The sequence below is a fragment of the Dendropsophus ebraccatus genome, chromosome 4 (genome assembly GCF_027789765.1).
Source record: "Dendropsophus ebraccatus isolate aDenEbr1 chromosome 4, aDenEbr1.pat, whole genome shotgun sequence".
Taxonomy (NCBI): domain Eukaryota; kingdom Metazoa; phylum Chordata; class Amphibia; order Anura; family Hylidae; genus Dendropsophus; species Dendropsophus ebraccatus.
In genome coordinates, this window is record NC_091457.1 from 120757487 (window position 1) to 120784519 (window position 27033).

At 41.0% G+C, this 27033-nt stretch overlaps 1 protein-coding gene and 1 long non-coding RNA gene across 2 annotated transcripts in view; one reads left to right on the top strand and one right to left on the bottom strand.

Annotated features, from left to right (window-relative positions):
* The window catches only part of LOC138789913 (uncharacterized), a 77907-nt gene extending 64877 nt beyond the window's left edge, over positions 1 to 13030 (top strand). The window contains exon 3 of the long non-coding RNA XR_011362812.1: positions 12944 to 13030. This is a non-coding gene — a long non-coding RNA (uncharacterized lncRNA). The remainder of the gene's footprint in view (positions 1 to 12943) is intronic.
* TAFA1 (TAFA chemokine like family member 1) overlaps positions 1 to 27033 on the bottom strand; it is a 312201-nt gene that overhangs the window by 119493 nt on the left and 165675 nt on the right. Inside the window, exon 3 of the mRNA XM_069968782.1 lies at positions 18896 to 18943. Coding sequence (XP_069824883.1) covers positions 18896 to 18943 — 48 coding nt within the window. The remainder of the gene's footprint in view (positions 1 to 18895; positions 18944 to 27033) is intronic.

A 27033-nucleotide genomic window follows, 5' to 3' on the forward strand; every position in this document is an offset into this window, starting at 1 on the left:
CAGTTGACTACTTTGAGACAGGGCAAGCGACCGGTGGAGGAGTATTGTGCTGAGTTCCGCCAGTGGTGCGTTCCATCCGGATGGAATGATCCTGCACTTAGATGCAAGTTTAAGCAGGGGTTGTCTGATGACATTAAGGATGCCTGGACAGGACACCCAGATCCTTCCACCCTTAAGCAGGCCATGAATTTGGCTATTCGTATAGACCGCAGGCTCCGTGACAGACATAGGGAGAGAGTAGGCTCTGACTCTTCTAAAATATCTGTCTCCTATTCTGTCAAAACCCCTCTTGTTACCCCTACTATTCCTGAGGACGAGCCCATGCAGCTGGGACTATTGGACCTCAAGACCAGGCGAGAACACCGGAGACACAACGGTCTATGTTACTACTGTGGTGACAGTGGCCATTACATCAGTTTCTGCCACAAGCGTCCCAAGCGGCAAGAAAACCTGCACCCAGATCATCAGCGTTCAGGTGACTCCCAGGAAAGTCACTTGGGCGCACAGGTACCCTCCGGCGAAATAAATGTTTCTAGTTCTGTTTTACCTGATTTGCCTGTATCTGATGTGAATTTAACATGTTGTTCTGCTCGTCCTGTCAGTAAGCCTGTTCTCCATGCCATGGACTCTTCTTCTGATGAATGGGAGTCAGATGGCAATCTTCTAAGTGAAGTTGAGTCCTGTGAGGGTCCTGAGGCCCCTCATAAAAGGGGGGGTACTGTCAGGATGGTATCTTTGCGGAGCGTTATGCGTCCCTCTGCTCATGCTGTGCGGCCAAGAAGGCGCTAATATTCTCTTATTCTGTTCTGTGTTTTGTTTTGCTGTGTCTGAACACTGGTTTATTTGCTCTCTTTGGGAGACACACCCGACTTCACCTGCTGAGTTCTGTCTGGCCATGTCAGGGTTAATCTGTGTTCTGGTTCCTAACACCTTGCTAATGAAAGTGTATGAAAGTAAAATAATAAAGATTATACTTACCTTTCAGGGTTCCCAAGGTATCCTCCTGCCTGTTCTGAGCATTTCTCACCTATTGCAGCTGCAGTTGGCACCTCATAAGTTGTCTCTGAAATGACAGGCCTCTCAGCCAAACACTGCCTTAGGTTATGTTCACGCTGAACTCTCCGCTGCAGAATCCTGTCGGTGAATAATGGCACGTGCTCCTCCTCTGCTGCCGCTCTCTGCTCAAAGAGTGACATGTCACTTCTTTGAGCGGAGAGCGGTGGCTGTGGAGGAGCGCATGCTCTCCCATTGAGATGATATGACACACTGAGGCAGGCATAATTCCGCAGAGGAGAGTTCCGTCGCGGAATTATGCCTATTTTACTCAGTGTGAACATACCCTTAGACAGGATATTGCTGTGGACAGTGATTGGCTGAGCGGCCTGTCACTGTACAGACAAGTTAGTAAGTGTTAGCGGCAGCACTGGTGAATGTGGAACAAGCCTCCGACCACACACCTCCTGTTACACAGAGCAATGTGGCTGTTTAGTAGTTGGCTGATGATTTTTAAACATGTTGAAAGACAACAATCAGCTGATGATCGGCTTTTGACTGATCTTTATCTTTATTACACAGGGAGATATCTGCCCGAATCATTCTGATTGGGCAGAAAAACGCCCCATGTAATAGGACCCTTACAGGTGAAGGGCTAATCACCCAGGACCCAAACTTTTGACAGGTCTATAGACAATTTTAATAATTTTTTAAAGTTACAGCACATTTCAAGGGGGTTCAATGGGAAGCAGAAGATGGCTCATCTGCCTGTCATGATCAGGATTTACACTGGCCCCTCCCATCTTGGAAGCTATACTTCCAAGATATGGAAATTCAGGATATTAGTTCTGGGGAGCAGAAGTTTTATGCCGTCTTCTGCTCTCCATACAACCCCCTTAAGGCAGCAGAGAGGATGCATATATTGCCTGCATAATATAGTATATTTCTAGCAGTGATGTATCTCTTGCTTCTACAAGCACAATGCTGGATACTTAGACAGCCACTTTCTGTGCTATCTAGCTAATAGTACTTTGCTAATGATCCCATATTGAGGCTCTTTATAGCACCAGGGTCCCTTGCTTTGCCTTCTTATGCTGCATTAGGAACATATACTTAGGCGTAAAAGCATTTAAAATTTTCCAATTTGTAATCTTAATTTATCATAAAAGGCAAGGTGGATTTGTGCCAAGGCTGTGATTTAATTTCACAAAATGTAGCAAATAAAGCATTGAAAGCCTTCGACAAACCTCTCTGGTAATGAATGAAATGTCTGCTCAGAGAGACAATGGAAGCACTAGATTGTGGCAGAATATTGTCTCTGATTAACAAAGAGTCATTGAGCTGGGAGCCAAGATCTTCCAATAAGAAGAGAACACCTCTCCCGCATTGAACAAACACCATGATGAAACCAATTAAAGGAACATCATTTTAAACCGCAAACTTTCTAAAAATAATATACTTTATATGGTTTGTAGAGAGCGTCTCGGAGATTTCACTAAACACAACCCCCCGTCTTGAGAGAACCTCTCTGTTCGCTTCATGTCGATGGGTAAAATGGAGAATAGAGCAGATCCCACCACAATCCGTTCTAATGTAGTCTCCAGACTAGGAGGTAATATAGCTGGAGGCTTGATAGTGGCGGAATATGACTTCAAAGAACACTTATACAAATATCTCTAAATCTCCTCTTTAAAGACACTTTGAGGACTTATTAAAGAAACCTTTCTTATGTTTTCCCCATAGCTGTCTAACAGCTCTCTTAAAATAAACGCCTAAAGCACCATTTCTTTTTTTATAGAAGATAGTGCCAAGATAATATTGTCACATACGTAATACCACCATATAGTGCCCAAAACATGGAGCATCCAAATAATACTCACTTAAAGGGATTGTCCTAAAATTGATGACTGTCAATATTGTGGAGGTCTAACTCTTAGCATGCAGCGATGATTAGTGGATTAAATGGGTTGTGGCACTCCTGTGTGACACATCTACTGTTAGTAACTTTAATATTAGAGTAGGACAAAGTTGCTAAAAAGTATAGAGTGTGCAAGAATCAGTAGATATAAGCAATAAAGAGAATAGCCGATCAGCAGGTGTGCTGAGAGTCTGACCGCTATCAGTCTAATACTGTTAACCCGTAGGCCAAGGGTAGGCCAACAATAAGGGTAGGCCAACAATCTTAAAAGCCTAGATATTCCCTTTAAAAAGTACACATATTGCCTAAATCTCCCATATAACTACAGGTTTATTTTTTAACCCATACCTAATAATGTCCAGGCCATGGGCAGCATAAAACATGTACAAATTCCCTTATCACAATGCTATATAATTCACTCTGAATGGCAAGGAACCAAACCCTGAAGGCTTGATGGATAGATTTACCCTTATACGCAAATAGGGAAAGATCTGTCAATCAAAGCTGTCGAGACAGGGAGGAGCCACCGTATACCGCTTGATATCCTCATTCTTCTCCAAAGTTATATTGATGATTGCTCTGAAATGGCACAGCGATTCATAGTGAATTATATAATGCTGTGATAAAGTAGCCTATCCATGCTTTATGCTGCCCATAGTACAGGGAGTATGAAATTAGTGACAAGTTCCTTTTAATAGTACAACCATGCAGAACCATATACTACATACAGTATGTGTCAGTAACTTACCTGACCGCGCTCCAGCCGGGCCAGACGACGCTGGAGCGCGGTCAGGGCCGGGTGACGTCACGGAGACCCGACGGCGTCCCTAGTAACCAGGGGAGCCGCGGGTCTCGCGTCAGTGAGCGTCGCCCGGCCGAGCAGCTGAGTGCTGTTGTACTCAGGCTGAGTGACGGATCTCTCTGCCACTCAGCCTGCAGTGCACCAGCTGCTATGTGTCTGGATTCATGAGGCCGGACCAATCAGCCTTTGGTCCGGGCTCCTGATCCAGTATAAAGTGTTGTCAGTGCCAGCTTCAAGTCGCTGGCTATTAGTTTTTCTGATCCCAGCTCCCCCTTGTCCTTTTCCTGCATTTCCCGTCCTAACTCCTTCCGCCTGACTTATCGTGTTCTGACCTTCGTCTGACCTCCGACTTTCCCTTGTGTTGCCCGATTTTGTACTGCGTTGCCTGTTTGGTTTGACCCGGCTTGTTTCACTATTCTCTATTGTGTTTTGTATGTCCGTACTGATCTGTGTCTCACTTACGTAGCGTAGGGAACGCCTTCGTGGTTGTCCGCGACCGTTTAGGGTCGACCGAGGCAATTAGGCAGGGTCAGTGGGGGGTCCAGATTCAGGGCCCACTGTCTCTGTCCTGTCTGTTCTTGCCGTTCCCTAACAGTATGGTATAATCATTCATTCAATACACTGTCATATGTAAAATTATGTGATTGGGGAGTATGTTATAGAATAGACCAACTTGGAGCTACAAAGTTTATATTAATAGACTTTCTGACCTGAAGGGGAGGACGGCCATACTTCATTATTATAATGTCTGTATTGCAGGGTTATTTTTGAACACTCCCTCAGATAAAGTGAGCATTTCTACAAGTAACTTTCGATTAGCGAATTGCTCATAAAACAAATTACCAGCAACATATTAGGTACTGGCTCCAGCCTAGACCTTCACGTTTCACTCCATAGACTCCACTTAGGCTTTCACTATAAAGTCTTTCGACCTAAAATTCTTGCAGCCAGTGTAATTTCTAAAAGGAAGTAGAAAGAATTTACAATCACTGTGCAGTGTAGGTAACTTATGCTGACATAGGCTTTTAGGGGGTAATTTATCACCCCTGTGCCCTGCACCTTGCCATAGACTAAGGAGAGGGTTGAAAGTTTTTTACACAAATGGGGAGGGGGGGTCACAATGAAGAGATGGCCTCCACTTCCACCCAATTTGCAAGCAGCGATAAATCATATTAAAGATCTATGTCTATAACTAATCGCAGACACAGATCTACCGAATGTATTTTTAGAGATGTCCACCTGTCCAAAGTAGTTAACAATGAAGATCCTTTCTATCCTGAAAAATCAATTCTCCCACTCCTAAACTAATCTTGTGGTGGGAACAGGAAGTGTCCAAATGGTATAATCTAAACAAGTGCGACAAAGAAGTAAGGTGGACCTTTGTGATGCCGGTCAGAGCCGGCTCCATGTTTTTGTGGGCCCATGGGTGACAGAGCCTCGGCGGGCCCCTTGGAGGAGCAAATCATGGAGAGACAGGCGAGGAAAGATATGCAGCAGAAGAAACATGCGGCTGCTGCATATCTTTCTCCTCCTGTATCTCCTGATCTCTGCGGTAGTCAGGACTTGCTGTGAGTTTCTGCTACGATGCGAGGTCCTGGAAGGCCCCTATCACTACATACTCGCAGTGGTCTGAAAGACGGCTGCGTGTATGTAATGCAGCCGCTCCCTTAACCCCTTTGGCTCCCACACTGGTACCGCACCTCTGTCTCTATACATTACCTGGCTCTGGCTGCACGGGGTCCCGGCGCCCTGCTCTGCCGCCCGGCCAATCAGTGTGTTGCCCAGCCGCAGCCACTGATTGGCTGGGCGGCAGAGCAGGACCCCGTGCAGCCAGAGCCAGGTAATGTATGGAGACAGAGGTGCGGTACCGGTGTGGGAGCCAAAGGGGTTAAGGGAGCAGCTGCATTACATACACGCAGCCGTCTTTCAGACCACTGCTTGTATGTAGTGATAGGGGCCTTCCAGGACCTCGCATCGTAGCAGAAACTCGCAGCAAGTTTTCTGCTGCAAGTCGGTATGTGTGAGAGTACCCTAAGGGTAAAATCACAAGGGTGGATCCACAGCGGATTTAAGGCTGGGTTCACACTATGTATATTTCAGGCAGTATTTGGTCCTCATGTCAGGTCCTCATAGCAACCAAAACCAGGAGTGGATTGAAAACCCAGAAAGGATCTGTTCACACAATGTTGAAATTGAGTGGATGGCCGCCATATAACAGTAAATAACTTCCATTATTTCAATATAACAGCCGTTGTTTTAAAATAACAGCAAATATTTGCCATTAAATGATGGCCATCCACTCAATTACAACATTATGTGAACATAGCCTTTCTGTGTTTTCAATCCACTCCTTGTTTTGGTTGCTATACAGCCTCAAACATACAGCCTCAAATATACGTAGTGTGAACAAATTTGCAGCTAAAACCGCTGCGGATCCTTCCTCTGTGAATTCCAATGTGATTACATACTCGCAGCAGGATTGTCATCTCTCTGCCAGTATATAAGTCCCAGCCCCATTAACCCCCACAGCCCCGGGTGATACATTACTGGCAGCACGATCCGGCCGCGTCTGATGCTCCCAGCTCCCGGAGGTCCCGCACAGCCAGTCAGTGCACGGCCCCGCCACAGTCACTGATTGGCTGCGGGGACCTCCGGGAGCCTCAGATGCGTCAGGATAGCGGTGCAGGTAATGTAACACCCGGGGCGGCAGGGGTTAATGGGGCTGGGACTTATATATTTTCACTGATGTCATCTGTCAGTGAAGTCTTGGGAGACTCCTTCCATTTATACTTATCCATGGACAGGGGGTTTGGCTGGAATAAGTATAACATGTGTGGGGTCCTTAAGGGATAAGTTGTCCTCTATCTCACTTTAGGGACCCCATAACAGCTGCACAGACCCCCTCTGTTATATACACCATTAGATCTGTTGCCTTTGTTGCCTACCTCTTAAAATTATTGCTACTCCATTCCTACTATAAAAGTGACTCCACTTCTCGCACTTGTATTCGGAGCAGACGACCAACGTTGCAAAAATTACTATTATTATTAATAATAATAATACTTTTTATGTAAACAAACTGAAGAGTGGAAATTTGGCTCATACATACTGTATACTCCACACTTTGCAAACAATGGAACCACCAATACAAATAATTCCAAACAATACAAATCTTATAATAGCAGAAAAAAAAAAAAAAAAACACATTTCCTATGAAATAGCAATCACCTTGCCCTCCACGCAAACACCCCATCCACATTCGGTTTCAAGGAGCCCCGCTGTGCTATAATTGTAGTTTTTGATACAGAAAATTCCAATAATTTCCCTGTCTGTTTGAAGTACTGGGCTGAGTTTGCAGACAATAGTCTGCAAAGTGCCTATTCAAGCACAGACAATTCCGATATTAAATCTTAAAGAGCCTATAGAGGAAGCCACAAGATTATTCTTACTAAATTCTCTAATTATTACAAGGTATCATTAGCACGTATTGTGGAAGGCAGACGGACTCTGTGATGCTAAATCTCCCGAGGACAAAGAGAAGTGGATTCTGCTTGATAGTTATTTGCCTCCATCATAATACCAATAATGGAATTAATATCAAATCATATAAATGCGAATCTTTTATTCTCTACAGTACTGAGCAGTGATGAGAGAAATACTGAGGGAATTTTTACCTTCAAATTAAGTATTTGAGTCATGAAACTCGCCGACAATCATAATCTATTCGGAAATTAACTTGCTATCTGAAGCATAATGGCAGTAAAGGACAGATTCAGTCTGAGAATGAAAACATGAACAGCGGCATTTTTACTGCAAGTGTCTGAATGTAGCAGCATAATACGGCATGTAGGGGTCAACGGAAGATAGCTTTACTAATATTCCTCCTTTATTCGCCGCACAATCATAGTAAAAGAAAAAACTATTTATGAGCAAGTTATGACTAGCACTTCATAACTTTCAAAGCAAGATGAATTTCTGCCAGGCAAAGTTAGACAGCTACTAAGATTATTACTTCTGAAATGTCTTTAGAAGTATTTCGAGATTCTGAGGCCTTTAGAAATTTAAGGAACAATAATCGAGAGTTTAAAAAAAATCTCACAAAATCAGAAAGTTTACAGATTTGTAAATGACTTCTATTTAAAAAAATCTCAAGTCTTCCAGTACATATCAGCTGCTGTATGCACTGCAGTAAGTGGGGTATTCTTTCCAGTCTGACACAGTGCTCTCTGCTGCCACCTCTGTCTGTGTCAGGAACTTATCTGTCCATGTAAGGTCTAGAGCAGTAGCAAATCCCCATAACAAACCTTCTCTGCTATGGACAGTTCCTGTCACAGGCAGAGGTGGCAACAGAAAGCATTGTGTCAGACTGGAAAGAAAGAATACATACTCCACTTCTTGGGGACATACAGCGGCTGAGAAGTATTGGAAGACTGGAAATTTTGAAATAGAATTCACAAATCTGTATCACTTATTGGCATTAGTTGATTAAAACTGGTTTCTGTGAAGTAGCTATTTAACCCTTGATTATTGTTCTCTTAATTTCTGAGGCCCCAAAATCTCAAAATACTTCTAGAGACATTTCAGAAGTAATAATCTTTTTAGCTTCCTAACATTTCCTGGCAGAAGGTAACTGGAAGGATTGAGGTTTTTTTAAAGTAATCTACCAATTTATATAACTTTCCGACACCAGATGCTTAAAGCGACTCTATACCCACAATCAACCCCCCCCCCCCACACACACACACACACAAACCACTTGTATCTTAGGATAGCTGCTTTTAATTCAAGATTTATCCTGGGGTCCGTTCGGCAGGTGAACAACTAAAAAACTTCTAAACATGCAGCCCTGTGTCAAATTAGCGTGGCCTAAAGTGTCTGTGCCCCAGGCCTGCACCGTCTCTCCGTCCCTCCTGTCCGCTCTCCTCCTCATTAGGAATGCCTCGGGCAGGATTTCTCTGAACAGTGCACATGTGCTGGAATGTTAAGGCACATGTGCAGTGTTCAGATGATTAGGAGAAATCCTGCCTAGGGGCATTCTTAATGGTGAAGAGGGCGGGAAGGAGGAACGGAGAGGCGATGCAAGCCTAGGGGACAGACACTCTAGGCCATGCCAATTTGACCCAGCGCTGCAAGTTTAAAAGTTGTCTTATAGTTGCCTAAAGGTTGGCCAGGATTAGAAAGACATTGCTGTTTTCATTTGAAAACAGCTCCAAACCTATCCACAGGCTGTGTTATGTACAACTTAGCTCCATACACTTCCACAGAGCTGAGTTGTCATACCCTACCCAACCCATGGATAAGTATAAGCTGTACTTGGAAAGCTACAAACAGTGGTGGGAATTTAAGCCGTGTTCAACAAATCATTGCATATTTTAGCACAATTGTTTCATTGCTCAAAAATGTGCAACTTTTGTAAAAACTCACACTATAAATGTATCCCTACAACCTACATTTAGTGTCATTTATTAAATGCTATTTTTTTGGCACAAATTGTTGCTTAAATTCACATCAGCCATGAGCGCCCTTACAGAATAGTACGGAAACAAAGAACAGCCATATTAAATGACGCATGTTGTCCACATGTTATACAGTCGGTTTGAATTACATACTGTCTATTTTTTTAGCCTTTCTCAGATTTGCTGACACCACATTTTATCGGACCATGACAATAAACTTCCTAGGCTGGTCACAAGAATAAGAATGAAGATGAGCGAAACTGTACGCTTGGAATTTGAATACTGGTGGCTGAAGAAGTTGGATGCAGCCCTAGGGAGCCCTGGAAAAAAAAAAAAAAAAAAAAAAAAAAAAAATATATATATATATATATATATATATATATATATATATATATATATCGATCAAAACAAATCAGTTTTTTTTGTTTTTTTTTTTACGGCCACATAAATTATATCGACTACATTTTTGTGTCTGTTTAAAAAGTCTATGGAAAAACGGATCAAAACTGATGCACACAAATGCATCCATTTTTTTTCCATTCTTTTTTTTTTTTTGGGGGGGGGGGGGAAACGCAGTGTGAACCCAGCCTTGGAATTGAATTTGTTTAAACAAAAAGACCATTGCTAATACTTGGATGTGGCCAGCTTACAATGGTGAAGGAATATAGGACACAGTGGTTGCAGCATTTGGGTGCCCCGTGGGTTCCTTACAAAGAATAGACCAATATAATTAAAAATAAATGGTAGGTGGAGGTTCTGCTACCCCAACCCATCTCAGAAACAAGCCACTTTGGTTTCTTAAATAAATGGAGAGTTACAATGCTGGGTGTGACCTATGCATGAGCATAGCATTGTTTATAGGAAAAAAAACTCCACTCCTTTTATATATTTTTGCACTCTACTTTATAAACTGCTATAATTTAGTTCTAGCGGGTGGTGAGATGTCCAAAGAGTAGGTGCTATACCATCAGCAGATGCTTCTATGTTGACTGGACTTTCAAGTTTATCTGCATCCTTTATATACAGAGAGCTGTTAGCTCCCTGCCCTGATCTGCCTGCAGATGAGCCACTGGGTTTGAATCTGGAGTGAGGTTGTGTGGACACAATAGGGTAACCAGTACTGTGTGAGGCGTAAAATTCGTTTCACAGTGCACTGAAAGGGGCAATGAGGTTAATAGCAGGTTATGGAGTTTGTGTTCAGACAAGTTGTGGTTGGAAGAGGTGTTCATGGTGGTCTGGATGTGGACAGAGATAATTGAATGTCTCCAATTAGAGAAGACATCACCTGTGAGTCACCAATGGATTTGTTTGTACTTTATTCACTCTTCACTGTGCAACTAGTATCTGACCATTATTAAGTGACTGCATTAGATATATTTAGGGTACCCTACCAAGATTCCTGCTGCCTGGACATATCCCTCGCAATTCATATCTAAGAGTCTTACCTAGTAATTTCTTGCTTGACATCTTCATGGATGTTCAGCCTACTACACACCAGTTGGCATGTATCTAATTATGTTAGGTACTAAATTGTGCCAAATTACATGGATTAATGGACAGGTTAACATTGTGTGAACAAAGTTAATGGACCATTCTCTAGCATATTAAGTAGCAAGAAAAAGAAGTAGTAATACATAAGGATGGTGTACAGGTCCTAAAAGATTCCCTGTTGAGAATTTTAATTGGCGGCATGTTTAATATAAAGCAGTAATTTCAGCAATTTCTCTGTATAAACATATTTTGAAATAGTGACTACACCAAAACCTGTTGTAATTGAACTCCGGATAGGCAGGCTAGTTGAGTATTTAAAATATTTTGCCTTTTGTGCCACTATTTTATTAACTAAGGGTCCATTTACACAGAAAGATTATCTGATTATCAAGATTTGAAGCCAAAGCTAGGAATGAATTTGAAAAGAGGAGAAATCTCAGGCTTTCCTTTATGACCTGATCTCTGCTTATAATTTGTTTTTGGCTTCGGCTTCAAATCTTTGGCAGATAATCTGTCAGATAATCTTTCTGTGTAAATGGACCCTAAGGCAACATCACAAATGGCAATACCACAAATCCATGTGGGCAACACATCCTAATGCAGAGCTGGGTTATTGCTTTCCTGAGCTGTCCAACATGCCAATCCAGAGCAGGCATGGAGCAGGACAAGTCTTTACTGCGTATATGTACAGTTGCTGCACGTCCACATTTATTAGCAGATAATCCTGGGTGTGCTCACATTGTATGGTCAGCTCTCCCGTCACACAGCACCAAAACCTCTGTAACCAAACAGTAACATTAACTGACTGAATTGTTGCATAACAAAGAGCATTGTCTCCTGGTAAGCATGCAGCGTAGATAATTTCATTAGCAAAAGTTAGTAATATAATTAGTCTAAGTTAATTGCCCTCAGCTGATATACAACCTGCATGATGAACAGATGTCTTTCCTGTGTAAGGGTGGTATTACACTGGCCAAGCAGGGCCCGATAATACCTGTAAACGAGCACCGATCTGCTAGATCGTTGCTCGTTTACTGGGCCTATTACACGGCCCGATAATCGTTTGACAAGAGCTGCAAGGACATCGTTACCGACTTGTGTGTCTGTGTTTGGTTGTGTCTTTTTTTTTTATCAGAGAAAAGACCAAACAACGGAACTGAGGGAGCATGGACTGCATTTTGGCCATATGTATAACCTTGGTTTACACATAGAAAACTTAAAAAAATGAAAATAAAGCAAGTATATTGCAAAACTGCTTGCCATCACGACCTAAACCTTGCTTGGTGATCGCCTTCTCTGCCTGAGATGCCTGCAGGGTTTGGGGGGGCCTTTGGGGTTTGGTCCTGCGACAGTGGGGTTGCAGGGTCATTCTATTGTCCCCCTTCCCTGCTTGAGCACACTTTGCAGGGTTGGTGTTCGCTAACTTCTGATGTTGGTTTTTAACGTAGCTGAACAAGCTTTGGTATCAAACATGGGTGTGATGTGCAGCCATTTCTGTCTACCAGGCTTGTGCTTAAGCCATTCAGCCTCCATGTGCAGGTTTTGTCTATCAGACTTTCTGGATTACTAATTGTCGGATTACATATATTCCGCTGTATTCTGGATTTTCATTCTCCCTACCTACAGTACATTTCTTTTATTCCACAAACACATAAATGCTTCAATCTAGTAATTACTCCAGGAAGTCGGGCGGCGGTTTTTCCCATCTTTACATACTAATTGCTAAGAATTTTCCTTGCTAAGCCATTATTAGTGCCGGCTCATGTCTACCACCTCGCTGCAGATAAGCTCGGCCGTGGAGGACGCCATTAAGCAATGGATTTAAATACTCTCTCCTGTAGTTAATTCCTGCATTTTGAGAGATGTGGCAGGATTTATATAGAGCCCAAATGCAAATGAGATTCTTTTCTTTATTGTGAGCCTTAGAATTGGGCTTCCTAGAAGGCCTTAACCCTGACTTTAACACTGCTCATTTAATTACATCTAGAAAAGGTTAGAAACTTTTCCCCCCCTATAACACCCTCCTATTCTCTGGGAATTATTGTAGTCTGAAATATAATTAATCATCCTCTGTCATACTTTTATTGTACAGGGCATTCTCTAGAGAAGACTCAGTATTCATCCTTCATTCAAATTCCGGTGACCTTCCTTCATACTTAGACCTCAATGGATTCCTGCCCACAGCCTAGAAAACACTGGATACTGTTAGACTCATTTGTCAAGCGCATTATCAATGTACAAGTCCCACATCCTTGCATACGTTTAACATTTTCCTTTATATAGATGTTGAAATATTCACGTGGACGGCACCTGCCAGCGTGCGCCGGCCAAAATATTCCAGCTTGGAGCACTGCGACAAATGTTGCGACGTATGCCGTGAGTAAACATCATTTACATATTGAGAATACAGCTGCTTTGTCTCCAATGGTTTGTTAGATTGATTAGTCTACTTGGGGTTTTATTCACGGAACATGGAAGCTCTGAATAGAAGAAGGGGTAAACAGAGAGAAGAGAACATTATCCTGGATAACCTTATACTCTGTTCTTTTTTTGCCTCATTTATCAAAGTAAACACAGAAAAACTATCTTTCAGGCCTATAAGAACCAATCAGCACTAGGGCTGTCTACCCAATATTACTAAGCCGATAAATATTGTATGTTATTTACAGTGTGGATTAACAGGAAGAACTTTTATTATGCACGAGACTTGGGTCGGGTAGGTGTCTAGGGTAGTAAGAGGGTTAATGTCAATTTTCCTAGTGTAGATGAAAGGAAATTAATATGAATATTAATAAATGGCCTATTGTATAAATAGTTTTTATGTTAATCATATTTTTTAAACCAAATGTACCTGCTTAGCGCCATTTTCTGCATGAGCACCGGCCCAGCTCAGAACAATGAGGACAGGCTGATAGCCCCAAGTGTGACAATAATGCTTGATTCTAATGGAGACGAGGGTAGAATTGTTTTCTAATTTTCCATATTTCTGTGTATATTTTAAAATAATCTTGAAATCTTGTAGTTTCCATTGTATCCACAAGGCTTAAAACTAAGCTGAGTCTTTCTATTCTGTATGAATCAGTTCTTAACAGTCACCTTCCTATCATCACAGAGTGATGCCAGTGTGTACTCAGTGTATAGATAACATGGGTACACACAATCGCTGCCGCCCACAACCCTCCCTATAGAAAGACTTTTATAAAAGTCACTGAGCATGCTCAGAAGCCTTTATCATTTATCTGAATAGAACAGGCCCTGTCTATTGTGTCCTTTGGTCTGCAGGGATTGCTTCAAAACATATCTTTTAAATGGGCACTGTCGGGTCTGAGTGTTTAAACCGTGACCATTCAGGAGTACGAGTCGGAAAAGTCAGTGCACAGCACGTTCACTCCTGTGTCACATGACCTAGACAGAATTCCAATGCAAGTCTAAGGGACCGTCTAGGTCTGAGACAAAGAGCGTGGAGAAGAACGTGTCGCATTCTAGTGACTGGTCAGTCTCTCTGGCACATCAAAAGTTTTTTTTGTTTTTTTTTTAAAATAACAGATACTCTTAAAATGCTTTAAGACGGCGAACACCATAATAATGTACAAAAAAAAAAAGAAAAGAAAAAAACAAAATATAAACACTTTGGAAAAAAAAAAGAACACATTCACTACCTGGCTCTTTGGGTCGAGAGATTCTCCCCTACACATTACACAGTAATTGGCTTATTTCTCTGTGTATAAGAGCCCCCAGTGTGCTAGGCAATGGTATAAAAGGGCCATATGAATATATTGTACAGTATTAGTACTGTAGTCCCTTAATTTTTTGCAGCAGCATCTACCATCACTTTATGAGCTGGGAATACCCCTTTAATCATACCTGTTGTCTATGTAACTCCAGCAACAGCTGTCATTTCCTAATCCGCTCAGAAACAATGATGGCTGCACTGTAATCGGTTGCTCTATGCGGCAAGGCCAGATTTCCAGTTCTGATTAATGAAACCATAATTAATATATGTATGTATGTGTTACTTTTTATCCCGAAAGGAATAAAAAAGAATGAAGGACTAATAGAACCCTATAAAACTGAGTAAGATGACAATGCAGACTGATAAAAGGATTGTTCCTCAGCCGGAAGATGTGGCCGGTTCTCTTTGCGGTGCACTTGTCAGTCTGTTGCATTCATTTCAAGTAAATATAGCGGCAGAAGGTGGAAGCTGTAATCAGGTTGAAGTTTTCTTTAATTAATATGTCTAATGCTATCAGTCAGACAAAGTGTGAAAAACGTGATTCCTCTCTGTGTTAAAAGGAAATGGAAAAAAACTGGCTTGTTAGGGAATAGGAATGGCCCAGGTTCAAAGCAAAGGGGGACAACTTTTGTGCTAGAACAATATAAATTGTTCTTTCAGGGACAAGAAAGACCTGACAGATATAGTATTATCAAGAAGTCTAGGTGATCACATGGTTTTAGGAAAATCTACTTAATATAGTGACCCTTTAAAGGGAACCTGTCAGTCGGGATGCCGTGGCGGCTCCCGCCCGACACCCAGGTGGAGCCCGGCATAGGTAACCATCCCTCTGAGTCCCGCTGCTGGATCCGGTCCCTGGGCGGAAAAATCACAGCCCGAAGCGGAGCGCGTGCCTTATGCAAAGCAGGTGAGATGAGTCCGATGTCCATAGAAAATGACTGGAGCAGTCATTTTCTATGGACTTCGGACTCATCTCACCAGCTTTGCATAAGGCGCGCGTTCCGCTTCGGGCCATGGTTTCTCTGCTCAGGGACTGGTTTAGGCAGCGGGACTCAGAGGGATAGTTACCTATGCCGGGCTCCACCAGGGTGTCGGGTGGGAGCCGCCACGGCATTCCAACTGACAGGTTCCCTTTAAGAACTTTAATGGCTATGGCTGCTTCCATGGCCAAGTGGTAAAGTAGTTGCTCAATTACTGTAGGTTAGTGACAAGAAGGCACCCCAGAAGAACCCCAAGAGGACAAGAAGAACCCCACTAGAATGGAGATATCAGGCTTTTAGTTGATATGCAAATAATGGTCCACCAAGTGTTTTTCATGCTACAAAAGTCCAGAAAAGTTCATCCCATTTACTTGTCAGCTACTCTCGGATGAGGTTATAAGCAGCCTGGGAGGCGTTGCTAACAAATACATGAGATGTACATTGTACATTTATTTATATAGCGCCAACAGATTCCGCAGCACTTTACAATTCTGGGGGTACATACATAGACATAAATAAGACATTACAGAGATATACATATAATTATCTATACATGAGGAATGAGGGCCCTGCTCGAATGCATGAGCTTATAGTTCACTTCCTCTCTAACTATAACCACAACGAGTAAATTACTGTACAATTAGGGTGTCCGTCCCAGATAATAGTATCCCTGCAATGAATTAATCAACGAAAAAAAGGGGATAGTGCCTAAAACGTAACTTTTATTTATAATGATTAAGAAACACCAATAATAGTGTACCCATCACCAAGCTACAAATTTTTAAATGATTGGTTTGGATAGTCGCATATCAGGAATGTGTCCTCAACCAACATATTATTCAGTATGATAAACAGTATGGAGGCTAGGTGAGCCCCAAATATAATAAGATAACGTTGTATTCTCCCAACGCGTTTCTGCCACTCGTTACCGCGGCGATTGTTGCTGTAGTGCTGCCAATGCAGCGATTAAGCACAGTCACTCTAGTTCTTGGGAGTACACAGTGAGTAACCCACTAGGGATTTTCTTTCTTTTAAGACAATGACTATAGGCTTGATGGTAAAACTGTATATTGTCTTTATTGCAGTGCTTCCCGTGTACCGCTACCCTGCATGGTTCTAAACAAGGGCCAGTGAGTAGCCGCTGAGCGGCAAGTATGGTCTTATGTACACTGCTAAGCCCTTCTATTGCATACCCTGCAATTTAATAGGCACACAGAATATATAGTTAGCAACAGATTCCTATTCTTGGGTATGCCTGTACCTTTAATTATAAGCACCTGTTTCCACCACCTGTGGCACCTGTGCTGCCACCACCCTGATGACGCCGCGGTAACGAGTGGCAGAAACGCGTTGGAAGAATACAACGTTATCTTATTATATTTGGGGCTCACCTAGCCTCCATACTGTTTATCATACTGAATAATATGTTGGTTGAGGACGCATTCCGGATATGCGACTATCCAAACCAATCATTTTAAAATTTGTAGCTTGGTGATGGGTACACTATTATTGGTGTTTCTTAATCATTATAAATAAAAGTTACGTTTTAGGCACTATCCCCTTTTTTTCGTTGATATAACCACAACGAATTGGATCATCAAGCCATCTAAAATCCATAAATTGTATTATTTTACTCCTTTAACATATTACAATATTAAAAATTAAGAGGCAATCTCTAACATGACAGTCCACAGATATAGGAAGCAGAATAAGTCTTAAAATTATGTGGGGTACAGCTACACACGCAGCAATTGAGAGTCTCATTAGTATGACTCGTAAATTAACAGGTTCTATATAGCACCATATTTACATATTTATACACAGTGGTATTATTATATGCTATCTCTTAGATCCTGGGCCTAAAATTCATTGCACAGTGCCCATATTTTAAAAATAGTAGTCCCAATAGCCTATGTAATCACGGTAAAATCCCCTCAAGTGCTTATACATAAATAAATAAAACAGTAGTCGATTGCACTTCCCCCACCGGTGTTAGATAATAATCTCACCCATTATCCTGGACTGGAACCCCGACGCACGTTTCGTGATCCTTTCTCCCTTGAGAATCACAAAATGTGCGTTGGGGTTCCAGTCCAGGAGAAGGGGTGAGATTATTATCTAACACAAGTGGGGGAGGTGGAGTGACTTGCATTGGCTTCTGTTTTTTTTTATATATGTATAAGCACTTGAAGGGATTTTACCGTGTTTACATAGGCTATTGGGACTACTAACTTAACTACATGTTTTATACTACTTATAATATATGGAAATTGTGCAATGAATTTTAGGCACAGGATCTAACATATAGCATGTAATAAGTCATACTCATCACAATAGCTGTGTGTGCAGCCTACCCTACATAGGTCTAAGACTTATTCCACTTCCTATATCTGTGGACTGTGTCATGTTGGAGATTACCTCTTTATTTTTAATATTGTAATATGTTGAAGGAGTGAAATAATAACATTTTTGGACTTTAGACGGCTTGTTGTTCCAATTTTTTGGTGTTTATCTGCAACGTTGTAGCTTCTTAAAGTGTCACTGTCGTTATAACTTTCAAAATCTAAATCAACAGTAGATGTGATTATTTTTTGATTATTCATTATTTTTACTTTAAGCTATCATTGAAAACACTAAACTTTTTTTTTCTGACTCTTTTTTTCCTCTAAAAAGAAAAAAAAAAAAAAAACAGGCAACAGAAAACAGGAAGTCCTGTGTATCCCAGGTCATCTGAGTGCTCACAGAGAGAAGGCAGGATCTGGAGTAGTGGTGGAGAGAGCCCTACTGTAGTGGTGGTGCTTGTGGTGGGATGGCGTCCCACACGTAGTACAGAAGAAAATCCAAGCACTCACTAAGTCAAGTATTGCTTATTTATTCTGTGCAAAACATCATAGGGTACAGGAGAACATGTTTCGGCGTATAGCCTTCATCAGGCTCAATATAGCAAATTGCAATATTTCACATCTGCTGTTAATTTAGATTTTGAAAGATTTAACAACAGTGACACTTTAATGCTGGGAGGGCTATTCTGAGATCAAGTGGCTACAGAACTCATTGAAATCAACCCTCCCAGCATTACAAAGAAGCTACAATGTTGCAGATAAAGCCAGTCTGGGACTTATTTACATCAGCCGTCTCAGAAGGGGATGAGGGGGAGACAGAGAGTTGTGTTTTCAACAGAAAGCAGCAACTCAGAACTGTGGGAAGGAGACTGAATAGATTACAAGTATAGAAAGAACTGTTAGTCTCACCATGGGCAGCAACATATCAGAAGTTATGTTTGAATGGAATACTTCTTTAAAGGTGTAGAACAATGGAATGAACACAGCAGATGTGAACAAGGCCTTAAATTGCTAACAGTAGTGTTAATTCAATGTATTTCAGAACTGGCTTAGTCCCAAACCATCAAGGAGCCTAACAAAAGGAGTTCTGCCTCTGTTACCCCTCTAAAGGAGTTATCCGTCTGTAACACTTCCTGGAAACATATGCATATTATACATGCCAGAAGACGTCATTACTTACCTATTTCTCCCAGTTTTCTGTGGTTTGGAAAGTGCCCTGAAGAAAATCCTACAAATAAAAAAAGATAGATTAGAGCTGAGGCACCTGTATAATGACCTTGTTCACCAATAAAAAATGAATGCATTCATACAGAACTGGTAGTTTATATACTGTCCATGAATACTACATAAATGGCTAATATCATCTGCTTTTACTTATTACCATCGGTTGTTTCCATTTTTCTGTGGAAATGAGTGATAGGTAAAAAAAAATATGTTTACATACTGTATATCTGTGTTTGCACATTTGAAAATGCTTAATTAGGTATTTTCAGGATTTTATTATTATTATTATTATTATTATTATTATTATTATTATTGGCCATCAATATAATGAGATCAGTGAGGGTCCGAGTCTTGGGGCCATTGCCGATTAACTGTTTAAAGGTAGAGTGGCACACTTGTAAATGCTGTGGCCTCTTTATACTAGGCACAGCTCTGTACACTGGATAGTGGCTCCATAATGTATTGCAACTCATTACATTTACTTCAGGGGATCAAAAATTGATAACTTTTTCGAAGGAAAGGCCAAAAAAAAAAAAGATCGCTTTAAAGGGACAGTCCTATCATACACATAGGTAGCATAGCCAAAGTCATTTCTAAGCATATAATATAAAATTAATCAAATATGTCTACTCAGTATAACAATGTTTACAACCTTAACCCTTAAGAAAATTATGAATGATCAATTTGCCAATGATAGGCTTTGAAATGTCGAAAGCAGATGACACACGTCAACTGTATTCATTCAATGTCTCCTAATAGCCGGCAGATCATTTCAATGATCAAGCTCTATCCCATGGTAACTGGAAAAAATAAAGTCATTTCACAGCCTTAAACTAAGAGCGTATGCTGCTTAGTAGATTATAATATAACACTTTACACTGTACCCAGATAGAAAACCTGAGCCAGTGCAGAACACAGTCCGCAACACTACGGTTCACCAAGTCAATGACACCAGTAATTAATCAGACACAAGGTAAAGAAGGTCATATTACAGAGGTCAACCACAAGATTACTGAACCATGAGAAACTACCCCCATAGACCACTTAAAGGATGTTCAAGGCCTGTGCTTGAAACTGCTGGATTTCCTTAATATATAGATAACACAGAGCAGGGTTAGGGCTTGTCGGTTTTGCACATTTGTGGTTTGAGATCAAATGTTATCTAAACAATTCAACAAGTTCATCTCTTCTGCCTTAGTATATAAATTGGTGTACTTATAGGTTACTGGAGATAATAGACATTGCAATGATACTACATAGTGTATATAAACAAGGGTCACAAAGTGCACAGATGTAAGAGACCTGATTTTCGGTGGATTAAGAACAGCAGATTCTTACATTATGCACCTCCTTTCCCATCCTCAAGAGTTTTAGAAGCCAATTCAACACTCTAAACGAAAGGGTTTGCAACAATGTTAAGGTAGGTGGCATGTGTCAAGTCAACATCTACATAAATGTCACCCTTTTATCACCCCCCTAGGTAATAGACAAGTGCACCAGTGGTCTTTCCTTGCATCACTTCTGGTAGGTACTAGAGCGAGCACTAAATCCTGGAGTGTTTGTTACTTAAGTCGAGTATAACAATCAACGTGAACTGTCTTGAATAAAGTGAACCTGGAGAGGTTAACACAATGCGAGGTGGCCTCAGACATATATCCGTAATAGGTATAGCATATACAATGGAACTGTGGCACATCTGCAAACTATTGAAATAAAATCAACACTCTGTTGGAGATGTTGGAAGTGTGTGGGCAACCTAATACACTTCTGGTGGGACTGCCCACAAATAACAAAATTCTGGAATACAATCCACGCCCTCCTAGAAAAAATCTTGATGTATCCCCTGAAATGGGGCCCGGGTCTAGCACTCCTGTCCTTGGATGAAGATGACCTTCCCATTTCTGACTTAACAATCCTAGTGCATGTACTTATGGCCGCTAGAACCGCCATAGCTAGACGATGGAAGTCAGTAGAGGTACCTACGGACTCTGAGATTAGGGCTACTCTAAGCTTTAATTATACTATGGAACTTTCCATTGCCATAAGAACGGAGAGGGTAAGAAATGTGGAGGAGAACTGGAGTAAATGGAAGACTTATACAGATTCCCTCTGAGAATGTGCACTCCATCCTTATAATCCTTATAACCCTATATCCCCATATCCCTATACCCCAATGTAGAATTCAAAGTTTATGAAAATACTATGACTGCACATGAAAAAATATCCTCCATTACTATATGATAATATTACTGAAACATGTGAAGGACATTATTAGGATTCCTACCTTGTCAACTATATGAATAATGCCGGGCTGCCTGAGTTATTAGGTTGTTTGCATTTTGTTGTGCATCTTGTTCGTTGTATTATGTTTATGTTAAAAGGCCGGTTGTGGCCACTTGGTTTGAGTGCTTTACTATGTACCTTTGAAACTTTGAAAAATCTCAAAAAAATTAGTCACAAAAAAAAAATCAACGCTGCATGGTATGCACAAACCACGCTTAGGTGTTAATTATAAATGATCAATAACACCATAACAGGGGAATACAAGGTAAAGACAAGACAAAGACAAGGCATAGAGTAAGGGGTAGGACAGGAAAAAATAAAAAACGGGTAATCATGTCGGAAAGTCGAGTATTTTTCAATGCTTGAGTGCTGGACTCAAATAATGAACCCCAATTAAATCAATGGGAGACGTAAGCACTTAACTGGGTGCCCCTGCTAGGTGCCTGATTAACATAAAGCATTTTTTTATTCTAATTTTTGTGTATTTCATCCCTTAAAGGGATGTGTAAATGAAATACAGTGGTGCCTTGGATTACGAGCATAATTCGTTCTGTGACCGTGCTTGTAATCCCAATCCACTCTTAAACCAAAGCAAATTTTACCATAAGAAATCAAAGAAATGCAGACAATTGGTTCTACAATCCAAGAATAATGCTTTATTATTCTGAATAACATGTAAAACTAATGAAACAAACATTCAGAAACAGCAGAATATGTGATATTATAAATTACTGTACAGTAATAGAGAGGATGGGAAACACAAGGGCTGACAGAGACTGCAGGGAGCATGAAGGAATGAGCAGTACAGATTGCATGTGGAAATCTCTGTCTGATGAGAGAGGGGTTACAGCTATGGAGAGATTACCTCCACAGGTCCTTAGATGCAAGCCCCAGCCTGAAGTGGATCTGCTATGATTTGGAAGGTGATGGAGACTTCCTGGGTCAGAGTACAGGGCTGTAGACCCCGCTATGCAGACCATACCCCTCCTCCAATCGCGCTCCCACCCAGTACAGGGAGCTCTTACACCAAAGCAATGCTCTTAAACCAAGTCACAATTTTGAAAAACTGTGAGCTCTTAAACCAAGTTACTCTTAAACCAAAGTGCCACTGTATACAAAAATAAGAGTAAAAAATTTAATCTTACTGCAAAACATTGGAACTCTGGTGGTATGCCGGCAAATCACTGCATGCCGCTGGAGTTCTAATGTGTCTTGCAGAAACCTATTAATACTTTTTGTTCTAATGTTTGTATATTTCGGCCCTTGATGGGATGTGTAAGCCAAGTATACAAAAATTAGAATTAGTATTTAAATAGTTTTGGATCTTCTGGCATCATAATGAATGATGATGCTGGGAACCCTGAAACAGTTTGAAGTTGGGTTCACACTACATATATTTCAGTTAGTATATGTATATTTCAGTCACTATTGTGGTCCTCATATTGCAACCAAAACCAGGAGTGGATTCAAAACACAGAAAAGCTCTGTTCACACAATGTTGAAATTGAGTGGATGGCCGCCATTTAATGGCAAATATTTGCTGTTATTTTAGAACAACGGCTGTTATATTGAAATAATGTCAGTTATTTACTGTTATATGGCGGCCATCCACTCAATTTCAACATTGTGTGAACAGATCCTTTCTGTGTTTTTAATCCACTTCTGGTTTTGGTTGCAATATGAGGACCACAATACTGACTGAAATATACGTAGTGTGAACCCAGCCTAAAGGTTAATACAAAATACAAAGCAGAGTCTCCCATGACTGTAATGCAAAACAAACAGAAAACATAATGCATCCGATACAAGCAAACACTGAATATATGGATATTTTAAATAGCATTATTGTTACAGCATATTTTCCATGCTTCTTAGTAGTCAAATTGTCTAAGAGCATTTGATACATGGCAGGTAAGCTCGCTCGATTTGATTAAAAAGGGAGCTATAAGTCTCAATGTATACATATTGTATATATGGCAGTAATGCTATTGAGAAAAAACATATATTCAGTGTTCACATATACCTTCCAGCTCCCAGAATGCTGCTGCTTTTTTGTATTCTTTTTTTAAGTTTAGTGGTCCTTTAAAAGTCACAAAGTAAAGCTGCCAATCTTCTCAAGAAGCCAAGACAAACACATTTCAGATATGGTCAAGGACACATAATAATGTTGTCTCAAAGCAATTTAACAGATAAGAGTGTTTGCAAGGGTGCTGGAGTGAGTCGGCCTGTTTGCTTGTGATGCAGCTCAAGATATTTGATGTTCAAGTCCCTAATGAGTAGAAAATGCCGTATCAAGATCTCACTCAGAACATGCTATCTGCACCATGTCATTGTTTTATTGTCAGTGGAGCAGTTTTCTTTCAGCAAATATTTCATAACTTAATTCAGGAACTCATCTAGGATTTAGTCACTACCCACTGCTCAGGGCGAGAATGTTTTTACCTGTTTAGGAGGGAAGTGACTTACATGGGGTTGTTTTAAGATATGGATGTAGCAGAGTTGGATTTTCTTTTTAGAATTGGCCATTAGTGTGAGATCCCTAGTGGCTAAACTGGCAGCCAATGAATATTCAGTTGTAGAAGTTACTGGAGGAAGAAAAGTAAGTAAGTGTCTGAGTGACTTTGACACTGTGAACAGACTTTGCAAAGGTACAAACTGCTAGGTGCAAACCTGCTAGTGTTGAGCGAGCATGCTCGGTCGAGCATAGTGCTTGATTAAGCATTGGGGTGCTCAATCTAGTTCGATGCTCGGTGCTGTTTATATATTTGCACTACTGCACTGACACAGCATGTCAATACAGTAGCGTGAATATTTAAGGGGGATTTCAACAAGACAAAAGCAGCGTAATGCTATGAAAATAAAAAGAAGGCATACTCACCTGCCACAATCCCATGCAGCCAGTCAGATGACTGCTAGTCCCTGCCGCTTCCTGTTTCCTCTGGCATGTAACCTTTTAGAAAACTCTCACTCTTCCACTCACAAGCTGAGGTGTCACTGCTCTGTCACTGCTGCAGACAATTATTGAGCAGTGGTGAGTAGCAGGTACTAGGAGCCATTGGAACAGTAGCTGCAGGAAATGTGGCAGGTGAGTATTTTTATTTGAAAGAAACTCCAATCCATTGAAAAAAATGGGTTCATTGCTGGAATACTCATTTAAAGTATAGCTGCGCCTTCAGGTAACTTTGGTTCCAGTGGCCCTGATGCACACAGGAGGCCACCAATCATTGTAGGTTAGATTTTATTATATATATATATATATATATATATATATATATATATATATATATATATATATATATATATTATATATATATATATATATAGTGGTGCATTTGATTAGGAGCATAATTCTTAAATCAAAGCACATTTTTTCCCATAAGAAATGATTGAAATGCAGAAAATTGGTTCCCCACCCTAAAAATAATGATTTTTCTATTCTGAATAACATGTAATACAAATGAAACAAACATTCAGGAACAGCTGAATATGTCATATTATGTTACTGTAAAGTATAGCAATCAGAATCTGGAGTATAATGTATAGTTCATAAACCAGGAAAAACAGCCGCAGTTTGTAGATACAGGATGGAACTGCAGATCACTGTAATACAGTTGTGCAGTACAACAGGCTAGAATAGAGAAGCAGGGCTGCTAACAGAGGTCTGTGTGGTCACATGACAGCAATGGGGAAGGGGTGTGTGTTCAGCATGGACCAATCAGGAAGTAAGAATCACAGAGCTGTGCAGGAGGACAGTGTCAGAGACTTCTCTATACAGCAGTGTGAATGACTAAATGTAAGTGAAGGCAGATTATAGCAGCAGTGTGTATAGCTGAGTGTAAGTGCAGGCATATTATAGCAGGAATGGAGAAGATGGGAAACACAAGGGCTGACAGAAACTGCAGGGAGCATGAAGCAATGAGCAGGACGTATGTGGGCACAGTATAGCAGCACTCTCTGTCCGGGAAGAGAAGGGTTTCAGGTATAAAGAGATTACCTCCTCAGTCCTGTCCCCTGATGCAAACTCCAGCCTGTATCTGCCATGATTTGGAAGGTGAGGGAGGCTTCCTGGGTCAGAGAACAGTGCTGTAGACCCCGCTATGCAGACCATGCCCCTCCCCCACTCCCACCCAGAGCTCTTAAACCAAGTTAAAATGCTCTTAATCCAAGTTACTCTTAAACCAAGGTACCACTGTATAATGGCTTTCTTCCCCTTTGTAAGCATCTCTTATTCTCAATTGTCATTCGCCTAGTGAAGACTAGCTGCTATTAAGGCTCCTATACACTGCATACACAGTAAAAGAACGACTTTGTATCTCAATAGCACATTCTCTGAAGTATCATACCCATGAAGGACATTATAAAGCAGTAGTGAGAAGTGTAAACTGTGACTCAGACACTAGAGAAAGATACAACACTAACTTCTATGGGCAGTATGTTCTCTATAGATTTCTATAGGCATTATGTATCCTATTTCCTCATTCAGCTAAAAATATGTTTTATCTCACAGCTAATCTCACAGTTTTTCTTGGTGAATGATAAGTTAAGATGGGAGAGGAAGAAAGATACCTGATAAGCAGAGAAATGCACATTTTTCACTGGAAATTGCAGTTACCATTTAAAAAGAGGCCAAGAAAAGTTGTCACTTATAAAAATAACCCGATTCATTCTGGAAGATGTGTCCTATTATCTGGACATTCGCAGTATAATGCAGCCTCAGCTGAGCGTTCTCATGTTTTTGTCATATAATAGGAAACTTCTTTGGTGCAATCTTATGTTACAATGAATCTTCACAACCAAGGTCTGGCTGATACTTCCCTAAGGAGTAAATAAACATTTGGTCACTGGTAACAGATCATGTTTCACACTTCACAGATATATAGAGAGTGGGATAGGAGGTGAAGGGTTCCCTGAGTGTGAAGAACTGAGAGAGGTAGGGGGGGACGCTCTGGCTCATAGTAGTCCTATGAGAGCTAACATGACTGGAAATGGTTGCTGTCAAACAACTACTTCCTATTTGAGAAACAAGCAGAAGTTTTGACAGGTATTAAATAGAATAGAGACAAGCACAGTCGAGCCTCTTCTTGTCATTTTAAGCCAGTTCTTTTTGGCACACAAAAATACTATAATATTGGCAATTAATGTAAGATAATCCGACTGCTTTATCCCTGGACCAATGCCATTTTTGTCCTTTGGCCGAGTCTGACTAATCATAGGTCAGGTAAAGTTCCTCCTTCTTCCTTCTGCTCTCTCCTTATTTTTAATTTTTTTTCTTAAGCAGCGGTGACAGTTTTGTTGACATATGAGTTTAACTCAGGTTTTTACGTTAAAGCGAATTTAGCACAGGCTATATGAAGTGTTACATACCATCGGTTGCACGCCGCCGCTCTGAATCAGCTGCCACAGTCCATTTTCTAATCGGTCATCCCATTCGCATTATTTTCCCATGCATAGCTATATAAAAAAGCTGGTCAGTTGTGCACAGGAGGTGAGCCCAGGAAGGGTAGTTCTCCTCAGTCCCACCTCCATCCTCCTCCACTCATGACCGCTCTGATGACGAGGTGAGATGGGACCGCACTAACAGGCCGAACGGGAGGAGACCGGAGTGGGGAACTGAGGAGAAGAGGAGGTATGCGTCATAGGTGAAAATAGCGTGAATGGGACGATTAGAGAATGGACCCCGGCAATTGATTCAGCGGGGCGGCACACCTCCGATGGTATGTAATCCTTGATATAGCCTGTAAATTGGTACATTATTACGTAGTTGATGATGTTTCTCTAATTTTCCATTTTACTATCTACATTTTAAAATGA